This window comes from Lipophrys pholis, assembly GCF_963383615.2.
Source record: "Lipophrys pholis genome assembly, chromosome: 2".
In the NCBI taxonomy this organism is placed as follows: domain Eukaryota; kingdom Metazoa; phylum Chordata; class Actinopteri; order Blenniiformes; family Blenniidae; genus Lipophrys; species Lipophrys pholis.
The window spans coordinates 35,869,972-35,895,790 of record NC_137636.1 but is presented as its reverse complement, the minus strand read 5'-3'; the positions used below and the strand labels follow the sequence as shown (position 1 = coordinate 35,895,790).

At 40.5% G+C, this 25,819-nt stretch overlaps 2 protein-coding genes across 2 annotated transcripts in view; one reads left to right on the top strand and one right to left on the bottom strand.

The window, feature by feature from the left end:
- Positions 1-25,819, top strand: part of LOC308125541 (protein kinase C-binding protein NELL1-like) — a 430,629-nt gene that overhangs the window by 208,338 nt on the left and 196,472 nt on the right. The gene's annotated exons all lie outside the window — the stretch shown is intronic.
- Positions 4,173-10,516, bottom strand: LOC308125535 (piggyBac transposable element-derived protein 4-like). Its single transcript, XM_080489380.1, has 2 exons — positions 10,294-10,516; positions 4,173-8,128 (listed from the first exon to the last, which is right to left on the bottom strand). Exons 1-2 carry the CDS (start codon positions 10,419-10,421, stop codon positions 6,100-6,102), a joined length of 2,157 nt encoding a protein of 718 aa, XP_080345506.1. The 5' UTR covers positions 10,422-10,516; the 3' UTR covers positions 4,173-6,099.

Sequence of the window (25,819 nt, the reverse complement as noted above, 5' to 3'; positions counted from 1 at the left end):
CACATGTGTTTACTTTTTAGATGTCTTATCAAATTAGTTGTGTTAAACGAAGCTCTGGTGCTCCACCTCTCGGGACTGTGGAGAAACAAATAGTACAACTGGCCCCTGGACTGGTCTGGTTGTGAACCTTAAAATACCTCCAGACTGCTGACATTTTATCCACTCAATGGCTTTAGGCTGCTAACCTCAGTTTACGGCAGGTCGCAAACGGGGCTCACTTTACGGCAGCTGACGTGAAGAAGTTTTTTTTTTGTTTGTTTTCATTGATCGGCGGGGTGATCGGCTGGATTTTCCGATTCCCGATCAGTCACAAATCACCAATATCAGCCCCGATCTCCGTCCAATAATTCCTGCAAAATCACCTGCATCATCTGTGTAAAATGTCTCTGTACCTTTTTGTTATAAATCAACACTATTTTCAATGGTTGATCGTCACAAACTGAGACACAAATCTTTTCTGGGTTTTGAAGTAAGGTTATAACCCCAATCTTAGTTATAGAAAAAAACAAAAAACAAACTTCAAATTATTTGTAATGAGTTGTTTTGGGCCTTAAACTTGATTTGTACTGTTTGTAATTGCATTGCGTCCATGAATCCGATTAATTTGGACTTTATAAAGAAAACATTGACCAATTATCCAACCTCATGAATGATCATTATTCCTCTTCCCTGTTCAGTTGCAACTTGTGTTTCTCCAGAACTCAACATAATCATTTAGATATTGTATCATGAGGGCATAGTAAAGAGCGTGTGTGATCTATAATCTACAAAATGTTTATTTAGATATTTTATGTGTGATTTCCTGTTAATCCTTTAATCTCTTGTCAATGATAACTTCATCTACCTGAAGCAGCCTCTGTCAATCAACCCCACACTTATTAAACATCATCAATGCTGTCTTGCTTAAATTTAAAGACGTTATGATAAACATTTATTTTAAATTCTGCGTTGCATCTCCCAAATCACATTCTCAGATTTCTCTCCCGAACAGGAAATGCTGCAGAAGATAATGCTGGCGCTAAGATATAAGCTATCAGATTACACAGTGCGTGTAGTTTGTTGAATATGTTGAAAAAAATGTGGACCAACACAGTATTAATCATGCTCTTTTCATGGCTGGTTGTTGTATTTTGTATAGCAGCTTTGTAGAGATTTGTTGGGTTTTTTTGTACTCCATTTATCTAAAGCTCTGAGCAGAAGACATGACCTTTTTTCTGTTGTGTGTTTTTTTATTTCTTGTTGCACCCTAAATCAACGTCTCAAACAAAACCTCTTTTTGTTTTTCACCTGTTTTCCGTGCACCGCCCTGGAGTGTTCAGGAGAGGTGGAAACACAAACAAACAGTTTTAATTACACATTTTGTTCAGGGGCTGCTTCGTTTTTTAGGGGATTAATTGATCAAAAAGGACCTCTATTTATTTTAATGAGGGATAATTATCACATTGCCCAGGTGGGTCAAATGAGCTCAGGTAAACCGATGCAGCTTGTTAAACCCTTGATGTGCATCCATCTGTTTGTTTTGTTTTTTCCTGTTCTTCCTTTTACTCTGGAGGCACAGGTATGTGGCAGAATTCAAAGATCATTCCCGCATTCAAAAAAAACGTGAGCCACCAACTACCAGGCATACGATTCTCAGTACAAGTAGGCTTATGTTTCCTGAAAGCTTGTAAGACGATTGAATACTGAATGTGATGTAATCACTCAAACAGGGTCGGTTTTGTCTGTAAATGTTGTCGGAGATGGAGCTCGCTGTACCTGCCTGGAGATTAATAATCTCCTGTCAAATGGAAAGAAAACTTTTGTCTTCCGCAGGTCTTTGCTTTATGGACTGAGATATAAGATTCAACCGGGCAAGCTGCACAATTGCTCCCAATTTTGGAGTGATTGGTGGGAGGTTAAACAGCCGGTTATCCCCGGACAGAGGATATATAATCACAGAAGGATGCTCAGGCCACGCCGCCCCGCCTGAGCAGCTCTGCGATGGCGGCTATCGGGTTATTAATCGCAGACAGGAAAAGCTCCGGTGGCGACTCCTGGCTGCTAACGCACGTGTTCACATGCGGCCGGATCAGTCAAGAGTCACTCACTTGTGCTTAATCCAGCTTTTATCCCCTCTCTCAATATTTTCCTCGACGCAGGAGTTTTTAAATCCAACATGCATATTTGATCTTGTTCAAATGTCAGGGGCAGCATTTATATACATAAACCAGCCTGACACTAATTTGCTTTAAAGCCATTGTATTAAGATAAGGCTCATTAAAATATGCAGAGTTGCTCTGGGTCTGACGAGAATCCCGATCATCAGATGTGATTCATTAGCATGTTTATTTGACCGCTATTTAACCATGCTGCCGCTCCTCCCATTAGTCCTAAATAAAACACAAGAGTCACATATACTTCCTTTTAATTTAATAATTTATCAGCAGCATTAAATGATTCTTTCAGTTTTATTGTGGTTCGCACTCCTGGAAGTCCTGGAAGCTTTCCTCGAGGTGGAGTTTGCATGTCCTTCTTGTACATGTGTGATTTTACTCTGAATACTCCAGCTTCCTCCCACAGTTCAAAGGTCAACCGTTGACTAAAAATGACCTGTGTGTGTCTCCAATTTAACCATTGTGAGCTGTCAAAGGCTTTTACTTTTGTGCGCTTACAGTAACTTGGATAAATCAGACATAAATGATGAATTGATGGGTTTTGGGTTTTTTTAAATGCTCAGTCTTGGTAAAGAACTCATACTGAAGATAATCGTCCTGATACATGAGAACCGCCAGGGTGTCTGAATTGACTTTTTAAATGTTCTTTGTCTCAGTCATTGTATTGATAGCTGCCATCTCAACCTTCCACTGGTTCATATCTGATTGTTTTGGACTCCCTTTGGAATCACATTTTTGTAGGTTTAACTAAGTAAATGAACTTTCAACAACACACCATGACTCTGTCAGGAGTCATTTTAGTTCAGTGGCCATATTCAGCAAAATTGTCATCTTGAGTGGGCGGGACCTGTCAAATAGTGGTATAATAACTTTTAAATTGATAATTGTTGTGGTGCTGAATATACAAGATTAAAATGTTAATATTTTTGCAAAAAACAAACAATTACTAACAAAAATGATGACAATCTCAACTTAAAGATAATTGTAATAACTTCTGATGTAAAATACTATGAAATTTCTGAAAACAATAAAATACCTTCAAATTAAATTGTTGTAATTTTTTTTTTTTACATACCGTATGCTCAGGTTCAAAAACATACTGAGAGCTATTTTTAGTTTCACAAATTTAGATGGTAGTTTCATAAAATACCTGTTCCTCAGCACTTTATCAAACCACTGCTATAATCCTACTTGAAAGTATATGCAATTCAAAAGATATATTCCTTTTTAATTTAAAAAAATATCATAAAGTGTTATATCATGAAAAAAGTACTGATCAGTTTGTTTATATTTTTATTTTCTATGTTTTTACTTTAACTTTAGGTCGTCGTTGTTCAAATGAAAGCTACACTAAACATGTTGTCGTGTTTTTAACTCCCACATTTTCTTTATGGTGATAAATGTGCGACTTAATCATTTTCCATCTTCATATACATACATGATCTCAGTTAATTCATCTTAAACTCTTCACATAGTGTAATGAAATCCAAAACTACAAATAACTATAAATAACTCTTAATATAAGTTTACTACTCATTTGTTCACATTCATTTATACTGATTAATGATTATTCTTTCATTTTATAACTCTCCGCCGTTGTAAAAAGACGACAATCCGTGCAGCTTTTTTTTTTTTTGAACTAAATATTTACATAATAAGCACAGAACACTACCGATTCACATCAAAAAGACTTGCAATACAAAAAAAAACATGTAACTTCACTGAAAGCACATTTTAAATTGGAAAACAATGGACTTAATCAGAGGTTTCAAGGTTCCTGACACTTTCAATTCTAATACTTATTTACTCACACAATACTACATTCACATTACAGTCTTTTGGCTGAATTACCGTGAAACGTAGCCTGAAGTCACTAGTTATTGAGCAGAAACGTTATGGTAGGTTTTCTGTAACCATGCTGACGTCCTGAAATGCATGTCCGGTGTGCATTGGTTTAATTTCATGTTTCTGGGAGAGGTTGAAAAAGCACATTCTGGGGAAACAGACGCATAAAAGCTAGTAAATGTGTATTTTATTTATTACAGTGTGTTTTATACAATAGAAAGCAAAAGCTTGAGGCAGAGCAAATGATATTTATCCACCATGCAGTCTCATCGGGAGTCTGATTGGTGAGAAATTCTGCAAGCAGCCGCTTCATTTCAGTCTGTTCGGGATTACATGAGGAGAGAATAATATGTAAACGTGCCTATTTCCACACAGAATCTGTGGTTAGATCTCCAGAAGATGTTCACAATGATGTCCCTGTGGAGAGTTTTCAAAAGCTGTGTGCGAGTGTACCGAGAAGAATTGATGGCGCTTTGAAGGCAAATGGCGTTGACATCGAACAGTGATCTCAACTTCTGTAGAATTATTTTACAATGTGATGAAAAAATAAATAGTAAGTACCTTTCTGAAATTTTAGCACAATCCCATATATTAATGCCTCCTCCATGCGTCAATCCAATTTGAAGAAGCTAAATCATTGTGTGTGATAAATGCAACCTGAAACCCAAAGTGGCTTTATCCTTAAATCCTGAATTGAGTAAAAAACATGTCTGCGCCACACAAAATGTGAAATTACAGCTGAATAATCAGCCATGTTTCATATCCACACATTCTCATGTTATGAAAAAAAAAAAAAAAAAGACATCTGGAGAGGCTTTGCCATGTAAACAGTCAATCGCTGTGTAAATAAACTCTTCTGCACCAAGTTCTTACATTCAAGTGTCATGTCCCTGTCTGCTTCATACTCCGATGCAGAGCTCCCTGCATTGTACAAAGAATACACCCTTGAAATGAAATCATGTGCACTTCCCACAAGAAGCAATATCATCACAGTGGTGAGCCGAGGCAAAGGTATTTCAAGCTCCAGTGTGGTGAGAAAGGCTCTCAGATGCAGGTGAAAAGACGAGGATGACACGAGGTTTCCACCTTCACAGACGTCCCTGGTTAAGCTCGCTAGACGTCTGTTTCACATACGATGCTCAATAACTGAGAGAGAGATCACTGCTCTGAGGTGGTGTAGGTGAAATTCCGGTTTCCTTTTCAAAGTTTCTGCATATTTGTTCCTTTTTGGATCGGGATTATTAAGGCATTATAATCAGTCTGAGTAGAAACACCTTCACAAGCCCCAACCGAACAGAAAGACCTGACAATGTCTAATATACTGTATGTCCTCTTTAGAGTCATCAGTTTTTATCTGGTGTTCATGTCCCTTGATCCCTGCAAACATAATTATCAAAATTATCATTATCGGAGTATTTTTTTTTCCTTTTTACTCAACCAGTGCAAGAATATACCAAATAAGCAAATGTACTGTCTATTATTTTCAAATATTACACATCAACAATGTTTACATGACGTTTAAAGTGAGAACGCATCATTTTTTTTTGTGTTTTCATTTCAGAAACGTTCTCAAAGTGACATCTGTTTACACGGAAATGTCATTTTTCATGTTGGGCCACAAGTCGGTGCTGTTTTCTTTTTTGTAATGAACCCACACACCGACGCACACAGAAAACATCACGTTATAAACATCGACAACGGCAAACATGCAAACGTTCACGTAAACAGACAAATGAGAGCCGTTTTCAAAAGGTTGCATTTTCAGTGACTCCGAGCAACGTTGTCACGTAAACAAGGCCTCCGTTTTCCTTCTTATTAACTAACCAAAGGTTCCTACCACGTATATGTCTATGAAGTTAAAGGACTGACTCTTAAACAGCTCGGAGACGACTTGAAAGAGCTTCTCAAACACTTCTTATGATCATAAAATAACGACATTATGAGCTAATGGTATGGCTATAGTGGAGAGTTCACCGACGTAACCGTGAGGCACTTCACATCTGTTCGGTTGCTGAAAGGCACATTTCATGAAGGTCCTGAGCAATTTACTGAAAGCTGGAGTCCACTTCACCTTCCTTTTTTACACACTATATACAGCCGCCTAAACACAGATGTTGTTGCTTCTGTGCCACTCGCTGTAGCAGTTCCTCAAAGTGGTGAAACAAAGTGTTTTTTGACAAGTGCTGCAATAGACCGGCGACTTTCTTTTACAGACCACACAAGCCCTCCTGCCCGCAGTGGCTCGGTCTCTGGAGGCTACGTTGCTCATGTTTTCCACAAAATAAGAAGGCAGGTGGCCTGAACCCGGAGGATCGGGGGCCGCGGCGGTGGACTGAGAAGCGGGTGGTGCTGCAGAAGGAGAGCCGGGGGCTGATTCAGGCTGAGGAGGTGAGGCGAGGGGGGCATTAATCTGAGAGGACAGGCCCACTTTGGATGCGGAGGCAGGTAAGCCTTTGAACGGAGAGAGAGGAGGCACTTTGAAAGGTGAGACAGGCACCATAAAGTTTTGTGGACCCGACCGGCGTGGAGTCGATCCGATGTCAGCCAGGGACAAAATCAGCTGTTCCCTGAAGTTTTTCTGCGTGACTATGGGGCGATTCTGCAGTTTGCACATATCTTTATGGAGTATGAAGGCATTCACCGTGGCTATGTCCACGAAATGATAAAACAGAGTTTTGTACCATCGTTGTGTTTTGTGAAGGACGTTGTAGTAACCTATCAGTGCGTCTGACAGATCAACGCCGCCCATGTGCTTGTTGTAATCCTTGATGCAGCCTGGGACGGGAACCTGCTTCACTGTCCACTGTCCGTCAGCGCTTTTCACTTTGCGCTTTGCCGTGTCGTTGCTGAAGGCCTTGTGTATCGTGGAGCACATTGTTACCTCCCGCGTGTCAAACCATTTCACAAACAGCAACTTTTCCTTCCTGATCCATCGAATGGTTCCTCTTGGCGTTTTCTCCGGCATGGGATTCTTTTTTGTTTTGGGGTAACCGGACACGTTGGACCGGACGGTGCCACAGGCCCAGATTTTTCTCTTCAGGAGGTCAAGGAAGAGAGTCGGACTGGTGTAGAAGTTATCCACATAGAGCTTGTAACCCTTGCCCAGGAAGGGGATGTCAAGCAGTCTCATGACTGCATCATAGCTTTGCCCCTTTCCCGTGACTTCGCTTTCTCTTCCTCCGTAAACAAAGAAATTCAAGGTGTAGCCACACGACGAGTCTGCCAAAACGAAGAGCTTGAATCCCCATTTTGTGGGCTTGTTCTTGATGTACTGCTTGAACCCGATTCGAGCTTTGCTCGCCACCATTCGCTCATCTATGGAGATGTGCTGGTGGGGGTGGAAAAAGGTGTGACAAGCCTCCAAGATCTGCCCATACAGTGGCTTTATCTTGGAAAGTCTGTCATATCCGGGTGTCCCTCTTTTTTGGTCATTGGCCGTTTCAACTTCAGGATCATTCATGTGCAGACTGCGAGAAATGGCTAAGAAGCGTCTGCAAGGCATCACCGAGGCGGGGAAAGGCAGGCAGAACAGTTTAGATCCTCTCCAGAACTCCTTCAGGGTTTTTAAGGGCACAATTCCCATGTAGAGGACAAGGCAGATGAAGGAGTACATATCTGCTGCTGTGACAGGCACCCAGCTTTCCCTCTGGCCTTGGTACTTCCTCTCGCCGTAGACGTTGGTGTTTTTCACCAATGTATCAATGACTGTGGTAGAAAAGAAAAGCTGAAAGAGCTCCAGCGGTGTGTAATTCGCTGTTCTGTTCAACTGTGGCCCAGCATCTCTCTCTGGTCTGAACCTGGGCTGAGGAGGCTCAACGTCTTCCTCATCGACATCACGCCATCGCTCCTCGGCATCTCCATCCTCGTCTGGTTGTCGCTTTCCACTTTGACTTTTCCTGTGAGAGTTATAGATCCTCTCGCCAGTGTTAGGGGGGCGGGTGCCTTTCTTGGGAGTACGTTCACGGAGAATCCTCTTTCTGAGAGGGCTCTGTTCCCAAGTTTTTAAAGGAGATCTTTGGGGGGACATTGGGGAGGCGAAGACGGAGCGGCATTGGCGAGTGGAAGCTCTTCTCTTCGTCCTCCTGCTATTCCATTCCCCATCCGAGCTGCCGTCGTCACTTAAGTCGTCCCTGTACATGAAAATATAGACGTAAAGTTACATAAAATACAGGGCAATGCTTTCCCTTTGTCAACTGTAATGTAGCAGAGCAGCCTGCAAGACAGAAAATATTGGAATGAACTAAAGAGCACTTTCTACAAATTGTCAATGCAAGTGAAAATGAGAGCACCAGGAAAGACGGCCTGGAGACTCCAATACAATTCATCCGTCTGCTAAGTACACATTTCATTTGTTGTGCATTCACTTTTCCAGATCAACCTGATCTAAACATCGTCATTGGTGTGTTTTTTCAGAAATCGTTTGAGTGATTTTACTGAAAGGTTGCTGAATCATAACAATAAACATACCTCACTCTAGTAGACACACATATTTTTTATACTTGTTCAGATGTCTGTGTGTTAGTAATATTTTCTTTTTTTAAGTTCATTTTGGACAACAAAAGAAAAACATAACAGAGCAAAGCAAGCAAATAATATGTAATACATAGCTAAATAAATAATGGCCTGACAAAATAGATGAAGTATATGCATTTGTTTGGATTATTTCTTAGTGTATAAACAGGATATAAGCATGATGGATGGATCTCTAGTGGTGTATGTAATTATTTTGTATATATTTCCAAATATGATGTACACTATAATTATTGATTTTTTTTTTTTTTTTATATTAATGGTTAATGTCTGTGAATAACAAATTGTATTTATTTACTGATGTTTTTGTAAAAGTGGCGGAAAATTTGAATTTACTTTAGGATCAACCAAATATCTTTGAATATATTGAATATTCCTAAAGTAGCCTCAGGATGTAGCATGTTTGCCTCTTAAAATTAATAACCATTAATAATAATAATAATTGTATTTATCCAAACATGTAAAAAAAAAAAAAACGAAAATAAAGAAACAAGAGAAACATTTTTTAAAAAGAGACAATCATCCAAATGAGTCATAGAGAGTTCAGATGGCACACACTGAAATGTTTAAATGCGAGCATTACATGTTCGAAAAGGGGTTAGGAAGAAGTTTAACTTCAATTTAACCAGTTAAAACCACTTGTCAAAGTAATAGAGGTTGAGGTGCTGTCAGGCCTATTACTGTACATCGTGATTAATTGCACTGAAGGTGGATTCGAAGAAATTTAGCAAATCAAATTAAAATCCCAATATCTGCCAGAAAAATTATAATTAGATATGTTCCTTAAATCATTAAACAATATTTAAAAGTGCAAAATGATCTGCCCTTATGGTCTTGCAGCCTGATAATAGCAGCATCATTCATCTCCAGGTTAGGGTGAAGGATGATATGACTTAAAATTAAAACAAAATATATAGAAATGTGCATTGCCTAACCCCAAACTGGGATAAACTTAATTACATGACCATGTTTTTGTTCCTCCCTCAGTCATTAGGGATTACTATGAAAGCAGGCAGAATCACACATATTACACATATTATCTTATTTTATCAAAACGTTGCAAGGCCCATTATGACACTGTAGTAAAACATAGAATAAAGCTAAGCTCCAATATAATAATATATAATTAATTCAGGACTTCTATGCATAAAGTGTTTCAACTATACATATTTTTAACAATTAGGGGAATTAGAAATGTGTGCTGTGTGGTGTAGAGAGGCCTTTCCCTTGCAGAGGCGATTTGTGTGGGTTTTTGTGTAACTTACTTTGTAGTGGAATATATTGTGTAATATCTCATCTGAGTGGAGTCCTAAATGGCTGCTGCGTGAGAATACTGCCAATGAATAATGGCAGATGGATGAAAAACAGGTTTCAACTACAGGTCCCGGCTTGCAAAGAGCAGGTATGTGTGCGCACAGTAAAACTATGCATTGGCAGCGGGCAGCGCGCGAAAAGAAAAGCTCATATTTATTTATTTTTGTTATGTGTACGGGGCCTTTCCATTCACTTGCTGCAGATTATGTGTGCTCGTCAGCCTTTGTCAGCTTCAGCAAGGACAAGAGGGCAGCGCGAGGCACTCAGCAGGTGCTCTCCAGAGCGCATGCACGTTCAAACGCGCAAAACAGGACTACAAACCCTTATAGTGCAAACAAAAGATTTATTTCTATATGTATTGCCAGATGTAACTTATGTGAGGGGAAAAAGAATAATCAAGGAAGGATTCATGAGGTTGGATTTGAGCCGACCTTCAGGCGCCTGTACTCACTTGTCGGTCCCCCTGGCCACGCCCCTTGGAGTGTAATCCTCGTCCAGACTACAGTTGCTCTCCTCGCTTTCAGAGTCTAAATCTGATGGCAGCTCATCTAGGTCATCCCCAGATTCTGAGAGCAACATGTCTGAAGTTTGTCAAATTCACAGTGGGAACACAGTCCTGGTCATGTGTTCCGTGTGTCCTCCTCCCACTCTGCACATAAAGCCCCTCAGGAGCAGATGAATGAAACGATCCTCCTTCATGCCGAGCTCCGGTCCGACCGGATTCTCACATCTCATCTGACCATATATGGGCAGAGAGCCTTTTCTGTTGAGTACAATAGGGTGCTGGTTTTCCACTCCACTGAGCCATCTGCTCACAAACAACCAGCTGTTCCTCGGCTAGAAACCCTCTCCTCTCATTGGCTGAGAAAATGAAATCAAGTGTAGCCCCTCCCACCAAGATTTATAGATCATTTTGATTGGCCAATGGCATTAGGATTTTTTCTTTGGGGGGGGGGGGGGGGGGGGGGGGTAAAACAGATTATATAAATTGCTAAAATTTGTAGAAATGTCAAAACCTTCATCAAGTAGCAAAAAAATGCTTATTACATATATAAACATATATAAACAGCCACACAAAACATATTTCTCATAAAAGCAACAAGGAAAGTAACCTATAAAATAAACATTGTTAACATATAGTTTATTGAGAGATTATCTGTCTATCTATCTATCTATCTATCTATCTATCTATCTATCTATCTTAAATTTGAGCAATTAACTGCAAATAACACAAATATGTAAATATAAAGTAAGAAAAGGGTTTATTACTATGTTATATAAGGCTTAGAATATCTTTATATAACATTAAATCCCTGATAGAGTGCTGAGTGGGGAAAAAAGTCCCAATGACAATAAATTGATGTTACTCTTTAGCTGCTTGTTTACAACAGACTAAGTTATTTTAGGCTTTTTCCCACCAGGCACGTCCCCTCAAACTGAACTCCCCAAAATCATATATGGGTTCTACCTCACTTTGTTATTAACGTCTTCTTTACCTAGCAACAACAAAACAGCCGAAGCTATCAGAAGGTGGTCACAGTCCCTATGGAAACCAGTAGATCCAAAACACCGGCTGCTCATACAGTTAGTATCACAATAATCACGTCACATAACATTGAACAGACTTTGAGTTAGCCCATAAATGAAAATTATCAAATCAAAGGACAGCGACATATGTGTCATTAATACAACCTGGATTTAAATGACTCTTTACAAAATTGCTCCCAACTAATTTTTTCATTACATTAAATAACATTGATTACATTGATTTCATGTAATTTACATCAGGCCATTGGTCAGTCACAGTATCAATCAACCAATCAAACTTTATTGTCATTGTACAAGTACAACACAATTTCATGTTAAGCTTGGGGAAAAGAGAGACGACAAGAGGTGAAGAGAGGAGAAAAAAAAGGCCGACTTCAGACTGTGCTCTAAGGGAGTACAGTTTGTAATTAGAAAAAAAAAAAAAAACACCTCAAGCACATTTAAAGCATCAACACAGACTACAACATATGCACGTGTGGGCATAGGAGAGGAAGTGTTGCAGCCCGCCGCTGGGAGGAGGGGGGTGGAGCGCACAGCCACTCATAGGTGTGCAGCTAACCTCCCCCAGGTGCCCCTGCGTGGAGGGGGGGGGGCAGGCCAACGGAGGCGGTGAAAGTACTGTTGCTTATCTCTGCAGTGTCAGTCCGACATCTGTTGTCATGAGACGGCCTTGATAGTTCTGATCAGAGACAAGTTCCCAGTGGAGCGGGTGTGAGGAGATATCAGGGGAAGGGCAGAGCCTCTGTTTTAACAGTCACATCCAGGAGAAATAGAAAAAACAATCCAGCCTTTGCCGTCTGGACGTCTGAGGGAATCCAAATGTAGATAAGATTTGTTTTTGGTCAGGACGACTTCAGCTTTCTCTCGTCCTTCAGTCTCTGGTCTTCATGCTGCTCTAAAATCGGTGGTCATTTTTTAGCTTTCCAGCCGAGGCCTGCATTTCTTCAAGATGATTTCCATTCGGAGTAAACATTCAAAAGTCGCGTCTTGCGCACTCTTGAGTTCGTTTATCACATGAGTCTGAGCGTTCAAAGCCCTGCCCAATCCCTCATTGACTATTGGCAGCCTTCCCAATGCAGCTGGCTGCGTCTTCCCAAGTTTGCAAAAGATCAGAGAGCCGCCAGCTCCAATCAGCAGCATACATGTTATCGTGAATCCAATTATGTAGAGGTCTTCCACGTCCTCAATAGAAAGAATTGACAGACACATGGACCTCCAGCTGTCCCAGGAGTCGAGCGTGTATCCGTAGCAAACGTCCCATCTGGACATGTGGGCTGTCCCTTGCCCGATCGTCTTGTTGTAAAAATTTGGTCGATTGCATTGAGAGACCAGCTGATCAATTCCATGGTTTGGGTTCGGTTCAGAAAAGGATGTAAAAAGAGGCTCTTGCTGGATTCTGACACGGGACAGTACAAGACAAGGCGCAGCAAGCATGGAAGACGAGGGAGGAGAGGAAAGAAGCGACCACCTTTGTTGAGTGCCGGAAGAAGTGTAGGGCTAGTACAGCACTCCAGCTTCCTCCCATCATCTGAAAACATGCATTTGAGATTAATTGGCAACACTGGATGTTGCTCTTTAGTGTGTGTGTGTGTGTGTGTGTGTGTGTGTGTGTGTGTGTGTGTGTGTGTGTGTGTGTGTGTGTGTGTGTGTGCAATGTCTAAAATGTACCCTGCCTTCACTGATAGTCATCTGGGATCATCTCCGTTGCCCTCTGACCTTCTGGAGAAGACATATCCACAGCTCCAACAACAACATAGAAAACTCATTGCACACAATATTCAAATGATATGTATATTTCAAAATAATAACCCCACAGGAGTGAGCACATGAGGAGGAAACCTCCAGCTGAACCAGAAATAATGGTGGCAACTATCTTCCTGGACTCGTAAACAACAATTTGCATTCTGACTGATCTTATTAAACAAATCACAAATGTGATATGGTGAAACATTTTCCCCCTCAGTATCCACCATTCTAAGAAAGAATCTGTGCCCACTTTTTTCTGATTGGCCAAAATATTACAGTGAAGCCAGATTCTGTGTCCAGGGATGGGGTCGTCGAGGCCCCTGCCGTCGACTGCCACCCAATCCACACGGCACCCGACTCCTACGTTGGCCTCTGTGGGTGGTGGGCTCACAGGAGGACCTAAAAAAGGTGGGTTGCCTCCTTCAGGTCGGTGGAGAGCCCTTGTCCCAAGTAGAGGAGTGCAAGTATCTTGGGGTCTTGTTCATGAATGGGGGGAAGATGGAGCGTGAGATCGACAGGCGGATCGGTGCAGCGTCTGCAGTTATGCGGTCGCTGTATCGGTCTGTCGTGGTGAAGAAGGAGCTAAGCCAAAAGGGAGGAGCTCGGAGTAGAGCCGCTGCTCCTCCACATCCAGAGGAGCCAGCTGAGGCTCGGGCATCTGTTTTGGATGCCCCCCGGACGCCTCTCAAGGGAGGTGTTCCGGGCATGTCCCTCCGTAGGAGGCCTCGGGGCAGACCTAGGACACGCTGGAGGGACGATGTCTTTCGACTGGCCTGGGGACTCCTTGGGGTCCCACCGGATGAGCTGGAGGAAGAGTCTGGGACGAGGGAAGTCTGGGCATCCCTGCTTAGACTGCTGCCTCCATAACCCGGCCCCGGATAAGCGGAGGACAATGGATGGATGGACGGATGGATGGATGGATGGATGGATGGATGGATGGATGGATGGATGGATGGATGGATGGATGGATGGATTACAGTGAAGCCAAACGATGGTTTTTCAAAAACACTCTCAGAAACCTTGAAGCAGAAAGCAATGCACCTTGTTCCAGGTCAGCCTCAGAGTTGATAATGTTTCCTTTGTGCAAATCTAATAATGATAACCTTGGAGCATGCAGAGTCTCCGCCCCCTGAAGGGGTCCACGGCCACAGGTTGGGAGCCTCTCGTCTTAGTCATCATTCAAGTTGTACAGGTTTTACGCAAATCTGTATTTTGTTTTCCCCTCCTGGACCACAAACGAAGCTCATTTCTACTGTAAGAAAGAAACAGGTCAAGTCTTCTCTTTTTGGTTGTCGCGTTTTCACAGAGAATCGAAAGTGCATCAATTGTGGCCGCTGACTCGATTGTGATTCAGAGTGAAGTGCGCCCGAGACGCCGCGGACACTTCTCCGTGACTTGATATGATGACCGTGGAGCGTGGGCATCACATCGGCATTCTGATGCCCCCACGTTGCTCTAATCATGCTGCGATACCATCATCATCCATCAGCTTTGATTTCTTCCCCGTACTGATGAGCGCTTGTTGTTTTTCTTACCTTATGGAGGGCAGAGTGCGGCGGGTGAGTCTTGGATGTGTGAGCGCAGCAGCCACGTTATTATCTGAGGCAGCGTATTTGTCAGCTGTGTGGCCGAGACGTCTTACACTAATATGTGTTTGAAGGTGCAGGGATTTCATAATCATCTGCATTATTCACCGGCTCTCTGACCAGGCGACTACAGCATGACCTTGCTTCACCCGCCACATTAGGAGTCAGAGCGAGTGGTGCTGGTGTCGGTGAAGAGGCTGAATTGACTCCCACTCACTTTTACAACCTCAACACCAGTGCTGAGGGGATGAATGAAGGAGAGAGAGAAAAACAAGTCTGACTTGTTCATCGCGAAAGGTTTGGTACAAGAGGTCAAAGTCAGAGGGATTTGTTTGCACAAAAAAAAGCTAAAGCGGGTAATGATTCAATTCACCAGGAGTTTTTTTTTAAGATTTGTGCTGGTGGTTTTGAAGTTAATTGAATTTTATCTCAGGGAGGGATGGAATAAAAAGAACAATATGAGATCAAAACCTTGAGCTCAGTCAACAGAACAATATAAACCTTATCATTGGGGGGGGGGGGGGGGGTTAATTGGATTAAGGGATTTCATATTGAAAAGGTTACACTGCACAGGAACAATAACGAAGTCAAAGTTTATTTAAATTTATTTATTTATTTTATTTATTTTTTACATGTCTGTTAAGGGGTAATAATAAGACTTCTTGTTGCATGTGATCATTGCAGTGAATGTTATTTTATGAGAATTAATAATTATTTACTGAAAGATTATGTTCCTCTTTGGTTCCTCTTCTCATTTCCCCACCAGATGCTTTAGAAGAACAGCGAGTGTCTGTTTACAGACAGTGTCGTGCACAGGCCACGAACCATTCAGCCAGTTACAACTGTGTTTTTAGACTCTAGCTCATGTAAAAGTCACATTTTACTCACATTTGTTTTTCTTTGGTGAAGTTGTCTTCCTGTTTCCTCATGTCTCATAAAACTTTACTTCAGATTCTGTCGTGCACAGAAATTCCAGGATGTGTAATTCCCATAAGCACTTGTAAAACAAACCCAACCCAAAACAGAAAAAAACCCAACACCCTGACTGTAGTTTGAAAATCAAGCATTGTTTTGTTTGCACACCAGTGATCACTGATGAGTCATTAGCATCATCAGACTATTAAACACTGCATCATAATTTAAAATAATTAACCAAAACACAAACTAGACACTCATAAAAAAAAATATATATTCAGTAAGGCAGGAAAATTACTTTTCCAATTTGCGCTACTCATTAGGCTTTAATTAGAGCGTAGTATTCAGAAAAACAGACCAGACTCTGTAAAAATGATTAATCACCAAAACAGGCAATTGAGTTTCGAGAAAATCTGTAGTTATTTGACGTCGGAAAACAAGAGGAATTCTTTTTATAACCTCTGTGTTTCCAGATATGTTATTATAGTGTGTAAAAAGCTCTAACTGAAATTATTAGTTGAAGTTGATGCAATGAGATATGACTTGCGAAAATGCAAACAATTACAAATGCGTTGAACCCAAAACTAAATCTTTATTGGATAATATCTGAATCTAAATGTGTTTTAGTCGTATTCATTTTTGCTTAAACTGATACGGTTAATCAACATGTGAAAGGGCGCATCTGCAGAGTGAAAAAATGGAAAGTCAGCAGCCAGTCATTGGAATGATGCGTGTTATGAACGACTCTTCTGTGTGCTGCTGTTGACATGGTTGGCCTGTGTGTGTGTGTGTGTGTGTGTGTGTGTGTGTGTGTGTGTGTGTGTGTGTGTGTGTGTGTGTGTGTGTGTGTGTGTGTGTGTGTGTGTGTGTGTGTGTGTGTGTGTGTGTGTGTGTGTGTGTGTGTGTGTGTGTGGGAGGAGTTGATGATAGGGCTGACACATGTCAGCAGTCCTCTGAGGGCGTCAGCAGGGCTGCTGCTGCTCCAAGCTGAAGATGGAATCTCCACTCATGTTTAATAGCGTACTAAAGAGGGAGGAGCAAGGCTCCTGGTGTAATCCTGTACGTGCTCAGTTGAGGAGGACTGACTGAAAAGTCACCTTTTACTGTTGTCTGTAAAATACAGTCACCAAGCTAAAAAAATTAAATTAAATACAAAAGTTAAATAACAACATATCTATGTATTGATTTTGAGTGAGGGTTCTGAACCACAGCTGGAGTAATAATGAGCAGAATGAGCATCAGACCATCCCTAACATAAACAAGTGTTTTTATGGGTTTTTTTAAAGGTCACTTTTCAATACATTTGAAGTCATGATGGTGTTCAGAAAACACGTCTGATCAGCAAAAACTCACTGGGATCATTGGAAAGCAATAATTTGTACAGGAGGAAACTTGGAAAACTAAAGCTTGGAAGACTAAAAATGGCTTTGTGGACAAATCTTTTTATTTTCTATTTTTTTGCATTTCTCATTTTGTAGTTAGTTTTTTGTCTGTGCTTTATTTATGTTTCTGTTCATTTGTGTCTTTCAGTGTGATTCTGTCAGCGTCCTCATGCCTTTTGCGGTTGTTTTATGTTTGTCATTATTTATGATTATTTATGATTGTTTATTTGTAATTGTTTTGACTTTTTATTTGTACAGTGTCTCCGTTTATATGCTCGATGTGTCTTTTTGATTACTTTATAACTGTGATTGTTCTGTGCCACTTTGTGGTGATGTGTGTTTTTATGGTGCATTGCACACTTTTTTAAGTTGTTTTGTATTTGTTCATCATTGTATGTCACTATACTGCGTTTATGCCTCACTTTGCGTAGTTTTGTTTGTTTCTAGTTATTTTGCATAGTTTTGTTGTTTAGTGTGTTTTTTGGGGGGTTAGTTTATGTCTTTTTATGTTACGTTTTTGTGTTTTCAGTAAATTTTCTGTTGTTGAAAATGCTCTTTGGATGGCAGCGTTTTTACATCACCCTGTTCTTCCTCAATGTACTAGTAAAAACGATTTATCTGATTTACTGTGACTTTGAGCTCTGAGCTTTAATTTTGGGATTGGTTCTCATGGTTTTACATTTTATGGGGTATCTTTATGCTTTTTACAGTCATTCTATGTCTGTGTGGTTATTTATTAATTTTGGGGATTGTCTGATCTTTATTTGTTTGCTTCTGCATTTTGTTTATTGTTTTGTGTCTCTTTTTAGTTACTTTCTGTCATTTGTGCATCTTTTTGTGGTAATAGTGTTTTTCTTTGTGGTCGTTATGAGTATTTTACTGTTTTCTATCCTATTTTCTAGTTTTTTTCTTTTTTTTGTGGTTGCTTTGTGTTGTATTGTCTGTTTTTGTGATCATTTAGTGTCTTTTTAATGGTACTTTGATGCTTGGTGAGTGTATTAGTTGGTTTGAATTATTATGTAGTTGCTTTGAGCAATTGTGTGGGGTTTTTTTTTATTGTCTGTTTTTGGATATTTTCAGCCTTTTCATGGTTATATGGAGTTTGGTTTTTATGATTTACATCTCTTGTACTGGGTTTGTGTTTTTTTCTGGCCACTGGGTGTAGTTCATGACTTGTTTAAAGCCGTTTTTTGGTGGCGCATCACACCGTTGTAGCTTTGTGCAATGGTGAAGATTAGTAGGGGGGGGGTCTGTGACTGTGAGCTTTGTCCATCCACTTCAAAACTACAATGTATGAACAGCTTTGATAACAGTTTTCCCCAGATGAAATGTATATTTAGGACATAGTGCATATTGCATCAGTTTGGAAGCGCTGCCTCGCTGTGTTTAGATGCAGACAGGAAACGTTCAACCTCGGATAAGTTCCCTTCCATTGTGAGCACTTCATGCCAAGGCTCTGAAACTTTCATGACCGCAGTTGGGAGGTGCATGCGTGACAAAAGAAAGGGTTAAAAGAAAGCCCGAAAATTGAGAACAGAAGAGGTGGAGAGTGTTATACTTCACCCTCCATCGTCTCTCAGCAGCACTCATGCTGTTGGAGAAAACAAGTCCTTTGACGCAGCACAAGGCCGATGTTTACTGAGATTGCCATAAAAACTAAAGGAGAATGAATGATTCAGACCGCTGTGGCCAAGTCGGCAATGTGCATGGCTCTCCGGACTCCCAAGGATTTCTGCTCCCACTGCCGCCACGCGTCATGCTCATCTCCACCTCCATCTTTATTTCATCCAACTCTTATTTTTCCATTTGCTCTCCACCCAGGCTAATTCCTATCCCTCCCACTCTCAGCATATTCTGCTTTTACGCAGCACACCCCTGTCCTCTTCTGGCGCTCACTAACCAACCTCCCCATAAGCTTTTCACACGAGGATTTAGTTTTTCCAACAGATCTGGATTGTCTGAATCCTACTGTGACACGTTTATTTGGATCATTTGTTTGCCCCATAGAAATTATTTGTTTTTCTTATTTTCACTACCAATCTATTTGCAGAACATTAAACTGGATAAGGTTTTGTTTTCAGCCATCCGTGTGTTTTGTGCCTATAAATAGGAATTACATCCCACCAAAGAGAAAAAATAAATTAATTATTGAGGTTTTAACTATAAATTTTAAAGGATCTGCAAAACAAAAGTCATGAACTCTTTTTTCTCTATAGTATTGTGCGGAAAACGTCAAATATTTCAACAAAGCAGTAACATATAATCATTCATAAACGCTAAAATATAAAGCTGTTATTTTCGAATGTTCATTGTAGTTTTTACTTAGATTTGCAGGTAAAATGCTGTATATTAAACACCCCTACGTCATTCACATAACCGTCTGCACTGCACGGCGATTAAAGCACCTTCATGAGCCAGTTGGAGAAAACAGATTAAATACATCCATTTAAAAAATCTAAATAAAGCAGAGTTGTCACCTTAAAGTAACCCACACTCGCTCTGCACGCCATGTTCACATTATGTCTGACACTGATGTTAATGAAAACATGTTGTTAATATTGGTTTCACTTTTTTTTGTTTTTGTTTTACATTCACATACAGAATAAAGCTGATATCTTTTTTTTTCCATCCAATTCATCCAAAAAGCATTTCCAGCTCACATTCTGCTCATACCTTAAATCTTACAAGATGCTCTTCTTGAAATGTTCCCGTCCAGACAGATTTTGTATCACCTCTGATCTATTCCCGACTACATGAAATAGTTTATTCATGACAGTTTGATCTGGCAAATCCAGTAAACCTTAATGGAATATGTAGAAAAAACATGTTGAATCAGATTTGTGTATTCTATGTCATAATGTCACTTCACCCCAAATTAGATCAACAGTGTATGAAACAACAATCTGGCAACACTAATTCATTGACAATTAGCCAACAGGGGGATATATAAAGATTCATAGCAAACCAACAAATTGCACACACGCTATTCAGGTTCTTGACTGACCTAATTTCTTACGGTAATCTTTTCCCCCCCTCCGGTCTCACTGGGAAAATCAAGCAGCATTTGGATCTTTTTGAATGGAGCATTTTTGGAGGGAAAATGTCACATTGAAGTGTGTGTGAGAGAGATAGAAGAGGAAGGCATTTCCACAGGTAACTGCCTCCCCTGACATCTCACCGCCACGAAGCCCATTAAATGTTCAGGCCGGAGCAAAACCCCCAGGCCCCGAATGAAGTTCCAGCCGGAGCTAAAAACTGACCACATACACATACTGTAGAAGTACAGTCAGACTCTTAAACGCTCTCTCCTTCAGGCTGCCTGAAGCTAATGTCAAATTACCCACAAAAACGAGAGCCGCTTTCGGTGAAGAGAACCAAGCGAGGGTCACCAGGATGGATGGAAACCAGGCCAGCAGCGGAAAATATCAATGAAAAACATGAGAGTGGTGAAATGTTTAACCACAGAGTTTCCACCATCTAGTACACTAATTTATTTAAGTCATGTTCATGGTTGCGAGAGTCAATCCTAAGAATGGGTGAATGCATGGGAAACCCTGGAGAGATCACCTGTCCGTCACTGGGGTTTAGAGTTGACAGTCACCGTGGTAACAGTCCAAATTCATCGCCTGTTCATACGAATGTCCGTGTACTCCCAATGTTAATATCTAGAGACTATACAGCATGCGTGTGTGGTTTCATAACAAAAACACAGTACTGCGCCCACTAGTGGCCCAACATGAGAACTACATTGTTTTCAGCATTTTTGTCATCTCCATGTCAACTGACGTGTTCAAAATGAAAATGAAATGAAAAAAGGAAAAAAAAAAAAGTGTTTTCACATCAAATGTTGTCGTGCAAACGGGGTCTCGGACTTCGGCCGAGGTCAAACCGAACACATTCTCACTACGAGTGCCAACACAGTGATGTGGCCATGCATCTCCATCCTGTTCAGGGGAGCAGGCTGCTGCAGCCAAACCCAACCAGCCTCATGCATCTCTACTTTACATTTATTTAACAAAACCATATAAGAGTTTTTGTGTTGTACATCTTTAATGACAAAAGGCAACTGCTGAGGCAGTAACAATGCATTATACAGTTAAAGATTATTCACCATTCCTGGCTTGTTTTATCCCTACATCTTCTTACCAACCCAGGCATCCCCCATACCTTCATCCTAGTCGTCCCAGGAGACCCCAAACAGGCCAACCGAGGCAAATAAACACTGGTCAACAGCCAAAAAAATTGTCTTTTCATTCTGTCTTTCATTCTGTCATTGGTTTTCAAGGTATCAGGTCAACTTTTTTAACTAAGCCAGTTACATGTTTTTAAAAATCTTTCTTATTTCTGAAGAGTTTGCGCGCATCAATTGATGATTTAGTGATACTTTTTATGTTACAGGTGAATAGAATGGCTTTGAATAGAAGATCTTGCAAAAATAAGCCAGACATTTTCTGCTGCATCTGTGGCGAATACACTGTTTTTCGTAACAGAAATCCAGTCACAAGTTTCATGCTTGTTGTGGTATCCAGCATAGCTCAGTTGGTAGCGTGGTCGATTCTGATCTCTGCCTACCCAAACTGCCCCCATTATAGTGACAACACCTTGCACGGCAGCAACAATTAAAGCGCTTTGGGTCTGCTGTCAGCAAACAATCACTAAATAAGTTAGTCTATTTGGTATTAAGCTTGGTGATCAAAACAAAGCATGCACCGAGTGTTTGCACCAAGACAACAAGAGTTGTCTGGTTTGGATAGACAAATCATGTCACTGACTGCTACCGGAGTAGTAGCCTCAAGTATCCAGTTCCTGTCTTTGGAGAACTTCCTGACATTAGGGAGGAACAAGTAATTGAGGAAGAAGAAGTGATTCTCAACGATGACGCTTTCTCCCAAAAAGACCTAATGATCTAGCTTTATCAATGTCTATTACTCAATTTACACAATTTGCAAAGTTTTTAACATATAATTAATACATTGTGTTGGAAAAAGATTTTTTCTCAAACACCTATTTCTGGTGAGAGATTTTAACAAAAATCATCCGATAATGACATGAAAATGGAATCGATGCAATCAGAAGATTGGACTTTCTTCAAAACATCTTTGTGTAAAAACCTGACCTGATCGAGAGAAACAGGCATCATTTTTGGATTCAGCGGTGCAAAATTGTCCTAAATCAGTTGAAAAAACATAGACAATTTACAAAAATATTGTTTTTGTAACCAGTGTAATCTTTCCAGTCGGTCCTGGGCTGACGTTGTTTTCATGTTGCCGAGGCCTTGTGCCTTCACTCAATGCAAATGTGTACAGAGTCTCTCCCCTGTGGCCAAATCTGCCCACCACCCTGTCCACAAAATTCATTTCAACTGCTTGTATCAGCAATCTAAGTCACTCCACCGTACACGAAGTTCCTGACCGTCGGTGCAGCCGGAGATGTGAGGGTTGGCATCGGAACTGACCGGAAAATAAAAGAGCTTTACCTTGGGGCTTAGCTCCCTCCTCATTATGATAGTCTTTTTCAGTGACCACATCACTGCTTCCTGCTGTGTAAGTCTTTGGCCAACCTCACAACCCTTTTCAACCAAATGTCTTATAAAAAAGACCTGGAGATACTTTTCCAGTAGACATTTCTGGTCTCCATGTTTTTCTTTTACACAATGAAAAATTTACTTTATTTTGCTTGTTGCTGATGCCACTTAGTGCTTTAGTTAAATATTTGAGTATTACCATACCAGCGTGTTGTTTAATGTGACCAAATATCGAGACATATTTGACAAAAATGTAAGGTACCAGCCCGTTTTTATGTTGTATGTAGATTTTCAGTCGCATCAAGCGTTATCAGAATCTTCTGAGTTTCTGTACATGCAGTACCCCTGGTCATTTCTTTCACATCTAATCAATGCACACGTCTCTGTGCAATATCTAAGCCTTTATCCTTCAAATTGTCTGCACATAGTGACTAATGGATCTTCAACTGAAAGTGCAGATATATGAAGGGGAAGAACATATAATGTATGTTTTTTCATAGGTTGGCTTTTAGCTCAAGGTTGTCATAGTACCCCGGACAAGATGAAGAGACGGTTATTCCAGTGAGACAGTTCGCAAATTAAAAAAAATTACAGATGTGGCAATTGGTTGTACAAATTCATGAAGTAGACTTGTATTACCATGTTCCTGGTAAGTAATCTGAGATTATCAATGATGAAATCTCAAAAAAAAAATTTTTTGTTGTGGTTTGTTGTAGAACATGAACATAACTATTCATTCTAACACACTGTCTACTACTACTAATGATAATAATCACAACAATACAAGGTTTTACCACCTTTTTCAAGAAGTTTTCGTCTTTAACATGTGACAGAACACATTCATTGCATTAAAATGTTGAAATAACTATGTCCAGTGCAACTTTGAGCACTTGTTCCACATTCGGAGTGGTTACCAGCTCACCCAACACAAAAAAGTGAATGTATATGCAAAAGTCGAATGATTGATCTGTGAAGTTCTGTAATTCGCCAGTTTTACACAACTCATTTTTAAGTGAAAACAGAAAACTTCTGTTGCATTTTAGGTGTTTGTTTATATGACAAGAGTGGTTGAAAATGGTGGAAAACTGGTGGAAAATGCTCTGACTTTGTGGAAACGTGGGAAAATGCAACTTTTTTGAAACACTGCTATTTTGCATGCACACACACAGTAAACAGTTGTTCTGCACATGCTCAGTAGATGGACGATAACAACTAAGTTTGCCTCCATCCGGTCATGACACCCAGTACATATTCTCCTGGGACTTTGTAGTTTCATAGTTAACAGTCGCCGTAATAACAATTCAACTTAGACATCTGTCCGTACAAATGTCCGTGTACTCCCATTGTAATTGTTTCTAGCATATTGTTCTCTGAGTGCATGTGTGTGGGGTTGTTTCATTTCAAAAATAACCAACATTACAATTTTGTGGCCCAACAAGATACACTACATCATTTTCAGTGTTTCTACCATTTCTGTGAACGAACATTGATTTCAATGAGTAAAAGCAAAACTTTTTCTGAAAATAAAACACAAATAGTATGCGTTTTCACTTGAAACATCGTGTAAATAGGGCCCAGTTGACCAATTTTGGCCACCGTGTTCCTCCACCTCTAAAAGCTCATGTTGGCGCAGCCATGCTTACTCAGCTTAAGAGCTATTTAGGTGCCGGTAAACGAAGGAAAAACTCAATACAGCCCTCATTACCTTTGGCCTGCATGCGAACCACCTTGTGAGGAGCAGCAGCCATTTATTGAATTGCACACCAACCTGTGTGTAGCCACGCCCACACCTGAAAGTAGGTCACACACACTAGATCAATTAAGAACACAAAGTCCCATAAGTCAACAGCTCATACAGTGATTTGTCTATATGTATATATATATGTATATATACACATACTGTGTGACTGTGTGACGTGGATTTCATAAACTTGGTTTGACTTTCTGATCTCACTTTCCATTGAATAGGATGGGTGCTGCACTTCTGTCAGGCCTTGCTTGTCGTGTACGTCAGAAATAATTCAAGCAAACCCAGAATAAAGCCATTGTTCTAGTAGCATGCATGTACAAAGAAAAAGCTTGTAATTGAATTAGAAGGGGAAAGTTTGACCTTTCTGGGACTCTGATAGCTGGGTATATTGGGTGCTGCACTGGTTTCCCCTCGGTTGTCATGTCATTTCATGCGGTATTTCTACTGGCTGTAGTGGCATCACTCACATTAATCCTTACAGATTGTCGATGAATGGCAGAGGCAGTTTCTCAGTTTTTTTAGGAACTGATGCACCTCCTTTGACTTTTAAGCGACACAAGAAGAAGACAGCTACAGACTAAAGTGATGGAGTCCACCAGCCTTAGAATCTTTCTGTGCTGGTGCGGATATTCTGCTCTTTCATCTGGACCACCGAGATAATCGCTCCACTTGGTCTTAATTATACAGAGATGCTGAATGGAGTCACTATAGTAGGACACACTTGTAAAAGAGATTATTAATCTCAATGTGGTTCTCCTCACTAAATAAAGGCTAAATGAAAATAGTTGCCTTAACAATCACCCGGTGCAGGAATATAAAGTGAGATGTACAATTGGAGTAATGTGAATGGGACATTGCGGGGTATAATCCACGTTGCCTCGGGCGTACAAGACACTGAAATGGTTCCTGTATTTTCCTTTCAAATGACAACTTCCATTTTGCATATATTCATATTGAGACACAGTCATCGTCATAATGCTCATTAGCTCACTAGCATTGTGTTCTTTTAGAAAAAGAAAAAAAACACATTTGAGCAGACTCTACTTGTTATTTGTACATCATATACTGCTGGGTTTGTCTGTTTCTTTCTTTCTTTCTTTGTTGTTTAGTTGTCTCCCGCTGCAGAGTTACCTCTGTTGTGTTCATTGCCTAGTAATGAGGACGTGAGATGTCAACATGTTTATTGTTTCAAGTTAAGGCCTTGATGGGGGGAAAAAAAAAAAGAGGAAACATGAGAAAGTATTTGAAACCAGGTCCTCTTTGATCTGGTGATGTTCTGCTGCTGGGCTTCACTTGGAGGTCGACAGGGGACAGATGACAGTTTCATGGCCCAGTAATGACATGTTCTAAGAATCTGAATGGTCCGAAAAAAAAGGGGAGCCGTCTCGTTTTAGCAGTCGGGTAACGAGTAATGGCACTATTTTAGGTGGTAACCCACTTACAACTGTGAAATGACAAATGTCAATCATTGCATGAAGTCTGCATGTGCAACCGTTCTATGAAGGAACATCAGGAGCTAAATCATC

Coding starts and splice junctions, on each gene's coding strand:
- LOC308125535 (XM_080489380.1), bottom strand. CDS start 10,421: ATGTTGCTCTCAGAATCTGGGGATGACCTAGATGAGCTGCCATCAGAT. Junction 8,129..10,293: donor GTGGCCAGGGGGACCGACAA/GTGAGTACAGGC, acceptor TTTCATGTACAG/GGACGACTTAAGTGACGACG.